The sequence below is a fragment of the Spermophilus citellus genome, assembly GCF_964194105.1.
Source record: "Spermophilus citellus genome assembly, chromosome: 4".
NCBI lineage: Eukaryota > Metazoa > Chordata > Mammalia > Rodentia > Sciuridae > Spermophilus > Spermophilus citellus.
The window spans coordinates 123,770,075-123,785,344 of record NC_138185.1 but is presented as its reverse complement, the minus strand read 5'-3'; the positions used below and the strand labels follow the sequence as shown (position 1 = coordinate 123,785,344).

Sequence of the window (15,270 nt, the reverse complement as noted above, 5' to 3'; positions counted from 1 at the left end):
GATCCAACAGGGGCAAATAAAAGTACCACAAAACTTTCCTACCATTTTTAAGGTGCCTTTTTCTTGATTCAATATTTGCTTGGTTGCTATAAATCTTTGGATATTATCCAGAGTTTTTATAAAGTTGGTTCTGACTACTTCTCCATGTTTTTTGATGTTTCTGGTAGGGGAAGAGGTGGGGAGGGACAGGAGTTTGGAGCTGCCCATGCTGCTATTTTGTTAATGTCACTCCAATCCCACAACTTTTACTATGAGGTATTTTCATTATCAGTTAAAATACTTTCTAATTTCAACTTTGATTATTATTTTTTGATCCAAAGGTTATTTTGAAATACATTTGAAAATATACTAATCTACAAAGATTGGTAATATTTTTGTTTCTGATATTTAGAGTAATTCCACTTTAATCAGACAGCATACTATGTATAAATTGAATCCTTTGACAATTTGTTGATGCTTTCATTTCGGTACAATATGTCATCTATTTTGGTAAATAATTCAAATATGTTTACCATAACTACTAATATAGTTGAGTTTAAGTTGACAAGCTCAGTATCTTCTACTTGTCCTCCGTTCTGTGTTCTTTTTTTTCCCCTTTTTGCTTCTATGATGGGGTTCCACAACCACCCCCAGGTTCGATGATTCACTAAGAGGCTACACAGGACTCAGCATATAGTTTTACTCAACTGCTATAACAAATTCCAGTGAAAGGTAACAGAGCAAAATTGGCAAAGGAAGAAGACACATGGGTGAAATCCAGAGGAAACCAGGTGCAAGCTTCCAAAAGTCCTCTCTCAGTAGAGTCTCACATAACATGCGTGGTTCACTCAGTAAATTACTGACTTGTATCAACACATGAGAAATGCTGTCTACCAGGGAAGCTCATTAGAAAGTCCACACCTAGGATTTTTATAAAAATCTATATTAAAAATACTGCATGGTACTGACATAAAAACAGACACATAGATCAATGGTACAGAATAGAATACACAGAGACAAACCCACACACCTATAGTCACTTGATCCTTGACAAAGATGCTAAAAACATACATTGGAGAAAAGATAACCTTTTTAACAAATGATGCTGGGAAAATTGGTTATTCATATGTAGAAGAATGAAACTAGACCCTTATCCCTCACACTACATAAAAATCAACTCAAAATGGGTCAAAGACCAAGGAATTAGGCCAGAAACTATGCAACTCCTAGAAGAAAACATAGGGTCAACACTGTAGCATACAGACACAGGCAATGACTTTCTCAATAGGACCCTTAAAGCTCAGGTAATAATGCCAAGAGTTAATAAATGGGACGGCATCAAATTAAAAAGCTGTTCAGCACAGAAAACAATTAGGAGTGTAAAGAGAGAGCCTACAGAATGGCAGAAAATCTTTGCTAGCTACTCTTTTGACAGAGGAGTAGAATGTACAAAGAACTTAAAAAACTTTACACCAAAAAGAATCAAATAACCCAATTAATAAATGGGCAAATGAATTAAAAAGTCACTTCTCAAAAGAAGAAATACAAATGGCCAACAAATATATGAAAAAAAAAATGTTCAACATGATTAGCAATTTGGGAAAAGTAAATCAAAACTACACTGAGGCCAGGCATAGTAGTGCACGTTTGTAATCCCAGTGACTCAGGAGGTTGAGATAGGAGGATTACAAATTCAAGGCCAGCCTCAGCAACTTAGCAAGGCCCTAAGCAATTTAGTGAGACCCTGTCTCAAAATAAATAAAAATTTAAAAAGGGCTGGGTATGTAGCTCAATGGTAAAGTGCTCCTGGGTTAAATACCAGTGCCACTCCCCTGACTCTGCAGAAAAACCCCTACACTACACTAAGATTTCATTTCATACCAGTCAGAATGGCAGTCATCAAGAATGTAAATAATAAAAATGAAGATAATAAATGCTGGAGAGGATATAGAAGAAAAGAAATAATTTTATTATGCCAGCAGCTGGATTGTAAATTAGTACAACCACTATGGAAATCAATATGTAGGTTCCTCAAAAGATAGGCATAGACTCATCTTATGACCCAGCTATACCACTCCCCAGTATTTATCCTGAAGAATCAAAGTCATCATACTACAATGATGCATACTCAAGTTTATAGCAGCACAATTACAACAACCAAACTATGGAAACAGCCAAGGTGTCCTTCAGTAGATGAATGGATAAAGAAAATGTGGCATATATACATCATGAAGTTTTATTCAGCCATACAGAAAATGAAATTATGTCATTTACAGAAAAATGGATGGAACTAGAGACAATTATGTTAAATGAAATAAGTCAAACTCACAAGGTTAAGGGTCATATGCTTTCTCTCATATGCAGAAGCTAGAGAGGAGAAAGGAAAAGGTGCAGGCATGAAAATCAAAAGGAGATCAATAAAGGAAAGGGACCAAGGAGTGGGAAGTGGGGAAGAAGAGGGGAGCTGCCAGGGAGTGATATTGGCCAAATTATGTTGTTATATTGTGTATTGTGTGCATATACAAATATGTAACAACAAATGTTGGGTGTAGTGGTGCACACCTGTAATGGTAGCAGCTCAGGAGAACTGCAAGTTCAAAGTCAGTCTCAGCAAATTAGGAAGGGCCTAAACAACTTAGTGAGATCCTGTGTCAAAATAAAAAATAAAAAGGGCTGGGAATGTGACTCAGTGGTTAGGTGTCCCTGGGACCAATCCTTTGTACCCCCCCAAAAATCCCATCAGTGTGTAGAACGATAATGCACCAATAAAAAATGAGAGGGGGGAATATTTTCCTGCATCTCAGAAACATGTATTTTAAAATTCCTTTGGTGAAAATGATTGTATAAAATGGATATAATGAAGGGAATCTATTCACTTCATGAATTGAGAAATGTAAATCAAAACTATACTGAGGCCAGGCAGTGTAGTTAAAATTTTAACAATAAAAACAAGTATTTGTTTCAAAAAAATAAAGAGCCTAATTTTAATATAGGTGATTCTGAATTGCTTATGATACATTTTAAGCACCACAGCAAAAGGTTCCCTGAATTTAGACCTGCCGATTTGCAGATAAATACATCAATCTAACAAATAATCTATTTCTGCATGTCTGTCAAAATGTCAGCATGGCTCACACACAAAATAAAAAATAAAACTTAAAAATTCTGGCACTGTTAAGTGAACATATTCAGTTTCAAAGAATATCCAAATGACTGACTCTGCCCTTAATTCTGAAGAGATTTTTTCACAAAGTATAAAATTCTGGATGAGCTATAATTTTTTTGAGCTCTTCAAATCAATCATCTTCTAGTTTTTACTGTTTCTGTTCAAAATTCAGTGATATTTCTTATTATTGCTTATTTGAAGGTAATAGCCTTTTTGTCTGGCTGCTTTATTATTTTTATGTATTTTATTGTTGTCTTACAGTTCGGGGAATGAATCCAGGATCTCTTGTGTGCTAACAAGTGCTCTGTCACTGAGCTACATTCCCCATCCTTTTAAAAATTACTATTATTTTATATTGTTGGGTTTCAAAAGTTTGACAAGGATGAGTTTAGGTAGAGTTTTTATTATTTTGTGTGTTTGACACTGAGACTTTATGTCTTGTATCATTTTTGCAAAATTCTTGACCAGTATCTCTTCAAATAATGCTCTACATCATTGTCTTTCATCTGTGCAACCAGGACTAAAACTATGTGTTAGAACTTTCCATCATAGCCCATATTTATTTTAAGTTTTTATCTGTATTTTTTTATCCTTTTATCTCTCCATGCTTTATTCTAGATATTTTACACTAATCTTTCACAAGATATCCATCATGACTATGTAATAAAATCTAATTAAATTGTATTATTAAGGAATAAGAACTTAAGAGTAAAACTTTATGAATGGTATTGAACATGTTGCCATGAGTTTATCAGCCAAGCTCTGCTTTGCATAACTCTCAGTTATGTTTTCAGTAACAGCAGAACCCTCCAGGAGAAATGTAGCTACCAATGCCAGGCTCACCAGTTTGGTTTCCTTCCTTTTCTGGTTCTTATTTTTACATTTTCTCCAGACTCTTTTCTCTGAGGGAACATAAATCTGAATCATCTAATCTGCAATGCTAGACGTGGACAACTCTTCTATTTAACTCTTATTATCAGTGAATTAGACAAAGGCATGAGGATATATTTGCTGCATCTTCAAATGATATAATGCCACAAGTGATAGCTAACAATGATTAGAGAATTGGGACTTCAAAAAGATAGTTTGAGACTAGTATAGCATATAGATTTTGGCAGTAATTTTAAGCCCACCTCCTCCCCTGGGACTAATAATTTCTTAGAGAATATGATTAAAATTGTAGACCCAGAAAAATACAACATGGGTATATTTACTGAATATATATTTTAATGAGGCTCAAAATCCCTGAAGCTCATCCAAGATTCCTATGATACACAAAGAAGTCCTTTTAAATAAAAGGAATAATTATCAAAGTAAATTTCCAATATATTCAACTATACAGAAACAGGATGAAAATTAACTTGGCCATAAGTTTGATCAACAGGTGACATGGCTGTCCCTAAAAAGTCATTTAATCTTAAACATCGTTAAGAAATCTATTCTATGAATCTGACCAAATTTCCTATCTAAATATATGAAATACCATAGTGAAGCTCATCTTTATGTATATCGACAAAGTACTAATTAAAATAAATAAATAAATAAATAAAAGAAAGACCAGTGAAGTAGAGAAAGGGGATGGGGGGTGGGAGGAAGGAAGGGAAAGGAGAAGTACTTGGGACTTACATTTCATGTTTATATGTCAAAGTGAACCCTAGTATTATGTATGAATAAAATGAACTAATAAAAAAAAAGAAATCTATTCTAGAAATAATTAAGTCTGTTTTTTTATAAGAAGTCATTTTAAAATTTGTGCTTAAGGGAAAGAACAGAAGGGGCTGATATTTATTAAATATTCAACAATTACTTCTATGAATACGACTTATTTTCTCAAATGAATATTCTGGGGTTTAAAGCAATATTTCCAGGCAAAATATTAAATAAGTGCAATGATCTAAACAAAGAAATCTCAGTTTCAGGTGCTAAGAATTACTTAAAAGTTTAATAGTAAATAGACTAAATAAATAGAATTAGTAGAAACCACAATACCTGTTTTCTCTTACTTGTTGTCTCATTTTTTCATCCTTTAGACTTTCATGTTTTAATTTTGCCAATTCCAGAGCCAATTTTTCTTCTTGTTCAAGCTGGAGTTCCCTCAATCTCTTGTTTTCTTCTGCCTGAATAACAAAGACAACTTTAATTATTTGTCCTGAGGAATCAGACTTTTTTTCACCCAAGGTTGAGTTTGTTTATTTTACAAGGTAAAACTAAATGCCTTAACAGCAAAGTTCAATTATTTATGTCTTATTTTAAAGTATAAAATATTTCAATAAGTACTTTTTCAAATATTTTATCATGGAAAGATTTGGAAGAATATTAAACAATGTTGAAGGCCATTCGTCACTTATCTTTTCAAAAATTAACATTGTGTTAATTGTTTTTTCTCTTGAATTCCACTCTATTTTCTTATTCTTTCTCCACTATAATATTTTACAACAAATCTTAGACATAATGTCATTTACCATGTAAATAATTCAATATGGATTTCTACCTGATAAGAATTTCTTTTTATATAACAATCATGCCATTAAACTGTCTAAATAAATTAATGATTCCTTACTAATACCTACACACATTCAAACTTTCACACCTGTCTTATAGATAATTTTTCTTCTGGTTGTTTGTTCATATCAAAATCCAAACAAGGTCCATATCCTGCATGTAGTTATTATTTCTCTTAAGTTTCTTTTATATTCTATAATGGTCACCTACACATACATGCATGCACTGTTTTTCCAAACCATTGATTAGTTGTAGAAATTAGAACATATAGCTCAAAGAATGTCCCACATTCTGCATTTATTTGAGTGATTGTCAAAAGTATGTCACTTGTTTTATATTTTATATAAAATGATAGATCTACAAATTCAGATCTGTATTTAAGAAAAATAAAGACTGAAAAAAATGTTCAACATCATCAGCCATCATGAAATGCAAATTAAAATTACACTGAGATATCACTACATCTCTATTAGAATGACTAAAATTAAAAAATAGTAGCAACACTAAAAGTGAGAAAATAAACTGTATACTCATAATGTTGGGTGGGAATATAAAGTAGTACAGCCACTCTGGAAATCGGTCTGGTAGTTTATTATAAAGCTGACATGCAACTACCACACAAATCAACAGCTACACTCTAAGCATGAATCCCAGGGAAACAAAATTTATATTCATTTCAAAATTAGTACCCAAATACTTACAGAGATTTATTCATAATTGTTGAGAGCCACAGCTGAAGGGGCCCCAGCAAACTTCCAGCTGCCAGCTGATGATTGGCTCACAGCGGCCCCAGCAATTTCTAGCTGCCAACTGATTGGCTCCTCTGCAGTGATGCTCATTGGGCTGTTTCCCCGCCCTTTCAGACCACGGAGCTGCTCATTGGGGGACTTTTTTTTTGGCTCCGCCCACACGACCCAGCCAATCAGCCTCAAGAGCAGGAGGAGTGGGGGGAGGTTGAGAGGCTTGTGGGAAGCCAGTGGTGGCAGTTGGGCTCTGAAGGTTTTTCCTGAGGAGCTATTTTGTTTGGTGTTTGTAGTTCTAAAAATAAAGTTCGTTTCTTTTGACAAGTGGCTCCTGAATTGTGCCCAGCCAGACTGCAGCACATAATAGCCACTGCTAGAAATATACCAGACAACCTTCATCAGGTGAATGATCAAGTAAATTTAGGTATATCCACACTTTGGAATACTACTCAGCAATAAAAAGGAATATAAACAACAACTTGGGTGAATCTCCAGGGATCATGCTGAGTAAGGGAAAAAGCCAATTCCCAATATGTTAAATACTGTCTGATGCTACCTATGTAATATTCTTGGAACATCCTTTTTTAAAAATTGAGATAATTTAAAAATAATTTAAAAATTGAGATAATTTAGGTGAATAAAATTCACCTTTCACAATCTACAATTTAGTAGCTTTAGTATACTTAGTATACTTACAATATTGTGCAACCATTACTATTATCTCTTTAAAAAGATGGACTTTATTTCTTTGGAATTTTGGGTTCATAGAAAAATTAAAATACAAAGAATTCCCATATGTTTTTCAAATTTCTTGGGTATATACTTAGAAGCAGAACTGCTCTGTTAGTATGCTTAACTTTTTAAATTAAATTTATGTAACTTTTTGAAAAGAAAAAATTACAGAGATGGAGGAAAAAAAAAAGTAGTGGTTGCCAGTCACAGTAAGGGTTGAAAGAAGTGCATGTTACAACAGAGTAGCAGACATGAGATCTGTGTGGCGATAAAATAGTTTTATAATTTAAGATGGTGGTTGAGCACATCGATGCATGTAATAAAATAACATGTAAGTATACAGATATATTGTGCCAATGTCGTTTTCCAGAGTTTGATATTATACTTCAATTATGTAAGACTTGACCAGTGGGGAGAACTGGCCAAGAGCATAATGGAGCTCTCCATACCATCTTTGCAAATTCCTGAGAATCTATAATCGTTTCAACATAAAAAGTTAAAGAGAGGAACAAAAATAACCAGATATGGGTGAAACAATAGAGTGTAGACTACGGCAAATTAACCTATTAAAAGTGAAACACATAACCACACCAGAGGAGAACAGGAACGTGGACGTGAACTTTGGGAAACAATGTTTGATTCGATAATGGGAGACTAAAGACAGAAAGAACTATACCAGTCTGTACTTCAGAAGTAAATTTGTTTCTCGTAGGGGTGCAGGTAAGCAATTCCAAAAGTACTTTATGTGTATAGTAGGGTTGAAAGAATAAAGGAAAGCTATGTAGATATCAACAGCCAACCCTCTTTTTGTTGGAGAAGGCAATTACAAATAAGGAAAGGGAGAAGAGTGAAATGCAGGGTACACTGCCAGGCTGACAAGGCAATGGTTTCATTCCAGTCTGAGTCTGAAGGCTTGAGAACCTGGAGGACCTACATATAGTTCCTGTCCAAAGACCAGCAACGTAAGACCTAAAAAAGGCTAATGTTTCAGTTTAGGCCAATGGCAGGGAAAAAGCATCAGTCAGGCAGGAAGAATTCTCTTCTATCTGGTGAAGGGTCATATTTTTTTTCAGTTCAAGCTTGCAACTGACTGGATGAGGCCCACCCTCACTAGGGAGGGCAATCTGCTTTATTCAATCTACCAATTTAAATGTTAGTCTTAGCCCAAACACCAGAACAATGTTAGATCAAATAACCTGAGCACGCCATGGCCCTGTCAAGTTGAAACAAAATTAACCACCATATGCCTAAAACATATTGTTCTGATAAAAAGCAAGGAAGATATCAAAGATTAAGGGTGTCTTGTTAAAAGAGCACAGAAGCAATATAAAAAAGCATTCATTGGCCAAGGACAAGATAATTTGAGCATCAAAAAGAATAATAATGTAATTATAAGTATATAAAGAACCATGAGTTCAGATATTTTAAAAAACATTCAAAAACTAAACAAAAATTTTAAACAACATAGATACCAATCTACTCTAAAATTAACCATTTATCCCCCTTTCCAGTAAGAACAAATGAGTCTAATTGATGAGGAAAAGTTCATTATGAAGGAATTTTCGCTAATTAAATGTGAAAGGAATAATATAAAAATCAGTTTATTGCAACTCCTAATGAAAGAAAAATTTTTTTTGTGAAACTACCTATGAAAGTTTGATGAGAACTTTTATAATTAAGGAAGGAGGCTGTCTCACTGAACCCAGTGATTAACACTGGTATTGTTAAAAGTGGAATGACCAGACCTCAGGTTCCTTAGGATGTGACCTAAGTATCACCTATGAAGCATTCTTGCCAAGAGACCTGATCTCAAACTAATCATTTCTTTAGGGCTAACTTCCATTTAGAGAAAATATAAGAAGTAGAGACATAAAGTAAAGAAAACATGAGGAAACAAACAGATAAATACAGAATATGGAACACTAAACAACTGCCCTAGGTAATTTTAATAAGTTAAAAACATGAGGTTAGGGCTGGGGTTATAGCTCAGTGGTACAGCGCTTACCTGGCATATATGAGGCACTGGGTTCGATCCTCAGCACCACATAAAAATAAATAAATAAAATAAAGGTATTATGTCCATCTACAACTAAAGAAATATTTAAAAAACATGAAGTTAAAAACACAAAGGATGAAAGAGGAGCTATTTTAGATAAAAAGGGATTTAGACATAGCAAGCAAATATACTGTATGAACTGTACTGGGCCCTGATTAAAACAAAAAGTTGTAAAAGCCAATTTTTGATATAGTCACGGAAATTTGTTTAAGAAATTTTAAATTTGTTTAAAATAATGTCATTAGGTACTCCATGAAACTATCCATATTTTGTTTGATGCATACTAAAACATGCAGAGAGAGATATGGTATAATATCTGGGATTTTCTCAAAAAGTGATAGAAAAAATTGAATAGAATCTGCTTGCTCAAAGCTAAAAAAAAAAAAATCACATCTAAGCTTTTGGAATTTGGAACACAAAGGAATGGATACAACTTTTAGAACTTGGTTTTGCTATTCCCTGCAATATCCTACAAGATGGGGAACATACAGCCGGCACTCAAAAAACTAGTATCATAATATTTCCTTCACATTTATGAGACTTCATTTCTCTCCTGTATCTCACTTATAGATTTCCCTTTTTCTATCAATTTGATCCTTTAAAATATTTAGAAATAGCATTGAAAAATGATCTCCATATTTTAGGAGTTACATACATATATGTGGTACATATACATATATGAATTATTCAAAGTAGTATTTAAAATAGGAATAAATTTATACCTAATATGTAAGTGTTCAGTTTCTACCACTTCATAATGTACCTGTTTAATTTCAGTAAATTCAGAAAAGACATCCTTATATTTTTGTCCTTAGAAATATATAGAAAGTAACACATGGACTGTGGAAGTTAATAATTATGCATTTCACATTTATGTTAAAAAATCTGGGCACTTCTTCTTGCCAATAACTAGGCATAACAAGGGTTGTGCATGTATTTACTTATTACTAAAAATTTCTGAGTAGGAAGTACCATTATTACTCCCCAAGTTGTAGATGAAGATGAAAAGTAAAAGCAAAATACCTGAGATTCTGCAGGTATGATATAGTATAGGATTTTAAAAGCCAGTCTAGCTCCAGAAAGTTGGCTCTTCATATCCATACTGGATGACTTACAATAAGGCATCCCTTACCTGACTTTTGTCTTTCTAAACAACTACAGTATTAGCAGTTGGCTTTTATCATTTCCAAGGTGAAAATGAAGGGGAGAAAAATGTAACTATCATAGTAAAACTTACTTTTTGGATGGCTTCTTCCATATCCAACTCGAACTGTTCATTCTGTAATAATCTGAGGAATCTCCTGCACTCAATACTGTCATCAGTTTTATTCTTCTCCATTTGTTTGCTGACTTGAGTCTGCATCTCTTTTAGTGCTTTAATATCCAAATTTCTGCGAAAGTTTTCATCTACTAATTTCTGATGCCTTTCACTAAAGTTCAAAGTTCTCTTTGGGGTAGCCTATAATGGATAAAATGTGCATACTGAAATATCCCAAAGTCCGATTTTAAAAATGTATTGAGGTAATACAACAAACTAAATAATAATAATGAAGAGTCTTTGGCTTCCTTCCTAAATTCAGAGATACCTAATAAAAGAGTAAATGTAGTAGCTTACTACTTCATTAATTAAATAACTACTAATATTATTCCCTATTTCATAGATGAGGTATGAAAAGCAAAAGAAATTAAACCCAAGGTCCCGCAGCTTCTAAGCACCAATACTAGGCTTCAAAGATAGGCCATGGAATTGTACAGACCCAGCTGTTAACCATTACCCCGGGAATTCCTCCTCTCCTTCCACCCACCACCACACCACACGGCCACAAAGTACTATTCAGAAGCTGGCCAGCTTTTCCTAATATAAACTAATAGGTAAACCGTTGCTACTAATCTGTTGGCTCTGTCCCAGACCCATATCTCCACTCATTGGTTCAGAATTCCTGTAAGGCAGATTTTAAAATAGATCTACTACTGTGCAGGGCGGGGGTGGGGGGTGCCAGTGAATGGAAATCACTGCGACTGCCCCTTAAGTAACAGCACCCAACGCCCCTGAAAAGCAAACACAAGTTTCCCACTTAGCTCTCAGATTAAGCACTTCCGAGTCCTTTTTCAGAAGTAGACGAGCTTCAAACCATAAATAAGTAGTTGTGAGTCCCTCAACTGGCTCACCATCTTGGCTCCCACAGCCACCACCTTTCTGCAAACGCAGGTTCCACCAGGTAGAAGAGACACTGGCTGGACCGCGCGCTCCAGTGTTTACGCGGTGTCCGGGCAACCGCAGCCACCCGCCCGCCCAGCCCGCGCAGGATGCGGCTTCCCATTGGTCACGGAAAGATCCAATCAACATGGAGCTTCTTCGGAGGCAGGCAGAGGGGCTCCTTCTAATAGGTCTGAACTAGACAGGCGCGAAGTTCAGATCATCGCAGGTCCAGCTGCAAGGCTTTTGCAGACCGCTAGGGAGCTCAAGATTTCCCTCCAGCGTCTGTACGCTGGGTTAGAAGCCACGCTGAGACCGGTGTAAACTATTTGCAAGAAATACACAAACTATTGTTTAGTATATTGGGTCGAAGACGCTTTCACGCCCTGAGCATCCTGTGCCTTCAATGCCTACCCTGCCTTGGCAGTGGGAGTCCTGGTCACCGGCTGCTGTGCTGGGTTACAGTGGGTGGTTTGTGCTTCCAGGAACCTTCACCTCGCCCTTCACAAACACTGTTAATAAACTTTGGGGATAAAATATGCAAAGCCACATGGATCTTAATTCTGCCATATGGTCCAGGTACCAATGAGAGAACAGAACAGATGATAGCCCAATATTAGTCTGACATTTTTCACTGTTGGTTAGATACGAAAGTCCATTTTAAAGAAGTTTAAGTACAAGAAATGATCAGAGAAATAGCTAATTTCTGCTTAAAGATTAATAATAAAAAGGACCTAACTTTTTTCCACATGTAAAATGCTAAGAAATTGCCCTCCCAACCTTACCACCAGGAAAAAGTTGAACAAACTAAAAATAGTTTGAAGTCTCTGGCACTTTAAGCTATAAGCTAATATTAAACACAGCCTAAGTCTTAGTCACACTAAATGCCTATTAGTTGCTATTATCCAACAAATCACATTCAGCTTTCAATAACAACAAGGCTAAAGGTGAGTTGCTAAAAGACACAGTAAGCATCTGAACCAGATTAGGTATGATGCATTTGAGGATTATTAAATGGGAATTTTAAATAACTGAGTAATGTGCTAAGGACTGAAAAAAATGTGAATGACATGCAATTATAGAATGGGTAATATAATAGAGAGATGGAAACTTAAAGAATCCTAAAGAAATGCTGGAAATGGAAAACACTATAAAAAATGAAGAATGCCTTTGATGGCTTATCAGTAGATGGACACAAGTGAAAATCAGTAAAAATGAAAATATATCAATAGAAAGTTTCCAAACTGAAATGCTGAAAGATGAATAACAAGTTAAATAACCCTACTGCGCATTTAGATCTCATGTTAGATGCAAATTCTCCTACATGAAAAGACTACTTACTTGTGAGAGGCATGGGAGGGAGAGGGGTATCAAAGTTTTGGTCTTTTGAGGCTCTTACAATCCCAGTTACCACAAATATAAAATTGTCTGAAATGTGTTCACATGCAAAAAAAATTGAATCCAGTATACATCTCTTAACATGCATAAAATTCCCTGAACTCTATAAAATAATATGATATAAATACACATATATGTATACCTATACATACACATACATATAATTTTATTTTTACTGATACATAAAAACAAAATTTTTTACATATTAACAGCGTACCATGGAATGTTTCAATGCTTGTATATATTACATGTTTGAATCAGGCTAAACATATATATCTTTTTAAACATTTATCATTTCCTTTTTAATATTTATTTTTTAGTTGTAGTTGGACACAACACCTTTATTTCAGTTGTGGCGCTGAGGATCAAAACCAGGGTCTCACTCATGCAAGGCAAGCACTCCACCGCTGAGCCACAATCCCAGCCCTTATCACTTCTTTATGCTGAAAACTTTCTAAATCCTTTCTTCTAGTTTTTTAAAATGTACTGCACATTATTGTAATCTACAATCACCCCACCATGCACACTAGACTTGTTACTCCTATCTAACTTAGTACCCATTGATCAAGCTTTTCCCATCCTTCCCTCCTTCCCTTACTTTCACTGGTCTCTGGTAACCACTATTTTCCTCAGTCTCTATTGGATCAGCTGTTTTAGATTGTACATGAGGGAGAACAATACTATACTTGCTTTCCTGTTCCTGCCTTATTTCACTTAACAAAATGATCTCTGGTTTTCCATCTTGTAATAAATGACAGGGTTTCATATTTTTATGCCTAAATAGTATTCCATTTTGTTTATGTAGCACGTTTCCTTCATTCATTAGTTGATGATCACTTACGTTTGTTTCCAGTTCTTGGCTGTTGTGAATAGTGCTGCAACTTACTGATTTCCTTGGGATATATATATATATATATATATATATATATATATATATATATACATACATACATATACATACATTCAGTAGAAGGATTGCTGGATCAGATCTTAGCTCTATTTTCAAGGTTTTTGAGAAACCCTTATACTGCCTTGCATAATGGCTATACTAATTTACAATCTCACCAACAGTGTGCACATGTTCCCTTTTCTCCCCATTCTCACCAGCATCTGTTATCTTTAGTCTTTTTTTAGCCATTCTTATTGGGGCGAGTTAATATATCATTGTGATTTTCATTTGCATTTTCCTAATGATTGATGTTGATCAATTTTTCATGTGCCTGTTGGAGAAATATCTATTTAGATCTGTTGCTGGTTTTTTACCAGGTTATTTGTTGTTTTGCTATTAAATCTTTGGAATTCCTTTATGTAGTCTGGATATTATCAGATGTATAGCTTGCAAATATTTTCTCTGGTTCTGGAGATTGTTAGTATACTCTGTTAATTGTTTTTAGTTTTTTTCCATTTGTCTATTTTCGCTTTTGTTTCTTATATTTCAGTGGGTCTTATCCAAAAAATCTTTGCCTATTACAAAAAGAAAGAAAGAGCTGCCCATTTACAGGGACCACTGTTCTCCCAAGGTACCACACCCTTCACTCTGTTCCCATCAAAGCCCAAAGCCTCATCCGCAAAATACTGTGAACCCCAAGAAGTGGCCCACAGTCAAGCAAATCTTATAGCACCCATGGCTGAGTCAGGGTGAGCAGTATGTACCCCATCATTATAGTGTGGCACTCCCCAAACACCCAGACCCCCCAGTAATGACAATCCTGTTTGACATGGGTTTTGATTCATACAAAATCCTGGGTGTCTCTGGCCAAGAGGAAGCTCAATGCCACAACGGCTACGTACCTGATTCTGAAGCATCAGAAAGGCCAAGGGGTAGGCGTTTCCCAGGGTTATGCCTCACCCATGCTCCAAGGATTTTCCGATGTCCCTGTCCTCCCACAGAGGAGCGCCAGCAAGCCTGCCCCTTACATCTTCCCCTTGTCCTGTGAGTATCAGATGCCTGAGGATGCTCAACAGCCAGGGCAAAAGGGCATCAGAAGTGCCACCCTGCCTGCCATTCCTCTCCGCTTCCTGCCTGCAGTGCCACCCAAGATGACAAGAATCACCTGAGGCAAAATAAGCCTGCTTGCTGTTGGGTTAAGGTGGGAAGCTAAACCAACAGGACTGAGTCTCAGGAAAGGTTGCTGGGAAACAGAAATCAAGCTGTTCACTGAAAATCAGGACTTGAAGTGGAGCCAGAGGAGGGCAAGAGAGGAGGGAGGGGTGCAGGAAGAGCTTTGAAGGGAGAACAGCCATGGCCAATGGGATTGGTCAACATGGGACTGTGGATGAGGCCCTGGCTCCATATCCAATGGGCATGTCCCAGAGTTGCTTCTCTGATGTCATGCTGTCCTGGGAGTTGCATTGTGGACTCTGGCTCCATGTTCTTGCACAGGAACACCTGGGGCCCACAGGTGTACTACTGAATTATGCAGGTAAGTTCTTGTGGATTGGATATCACATTTTGAAAATCTCCTCCCCTGTCATAGATGACTTTTCAGGGCCATAC

General features: G+C 35.9%; 1 protein-coding gene across 1 annotated transcript in view; it reads right to left on the bottom strand.

Moving 5' to 3' along the window:
* MNS1 (meiosis specific nuclear structural 1) overlaps positions 1–11,398 on the bottom strand; it is a 33,375-nt gene extending 21,977 nt beyond the window's left edge. The window contains exons 1-3 of the mRNA XM_081292624.1: positions 11,348–11,398; positions 10,416–10,637; positions 5,135–5,262 (exon numbers count right to left, since the gene is read on the bottom strand). Coding sequence (XP_081148750.1) covers positions 5,135–5,262; positions 10,416–10,637; positions 11,348–11,350 — 353 coding nt within the window. The 5' untranslated portion in view covers positions 11,351–11,398. The remainder of the gene's footprint in view (positions 1–5,134; positions 5,263–10,415; positions 10,638–11,347) is intronic.
* Between the last annotated feature and the right edge of the window lie 3,872 nt (positions 11,399–15,270).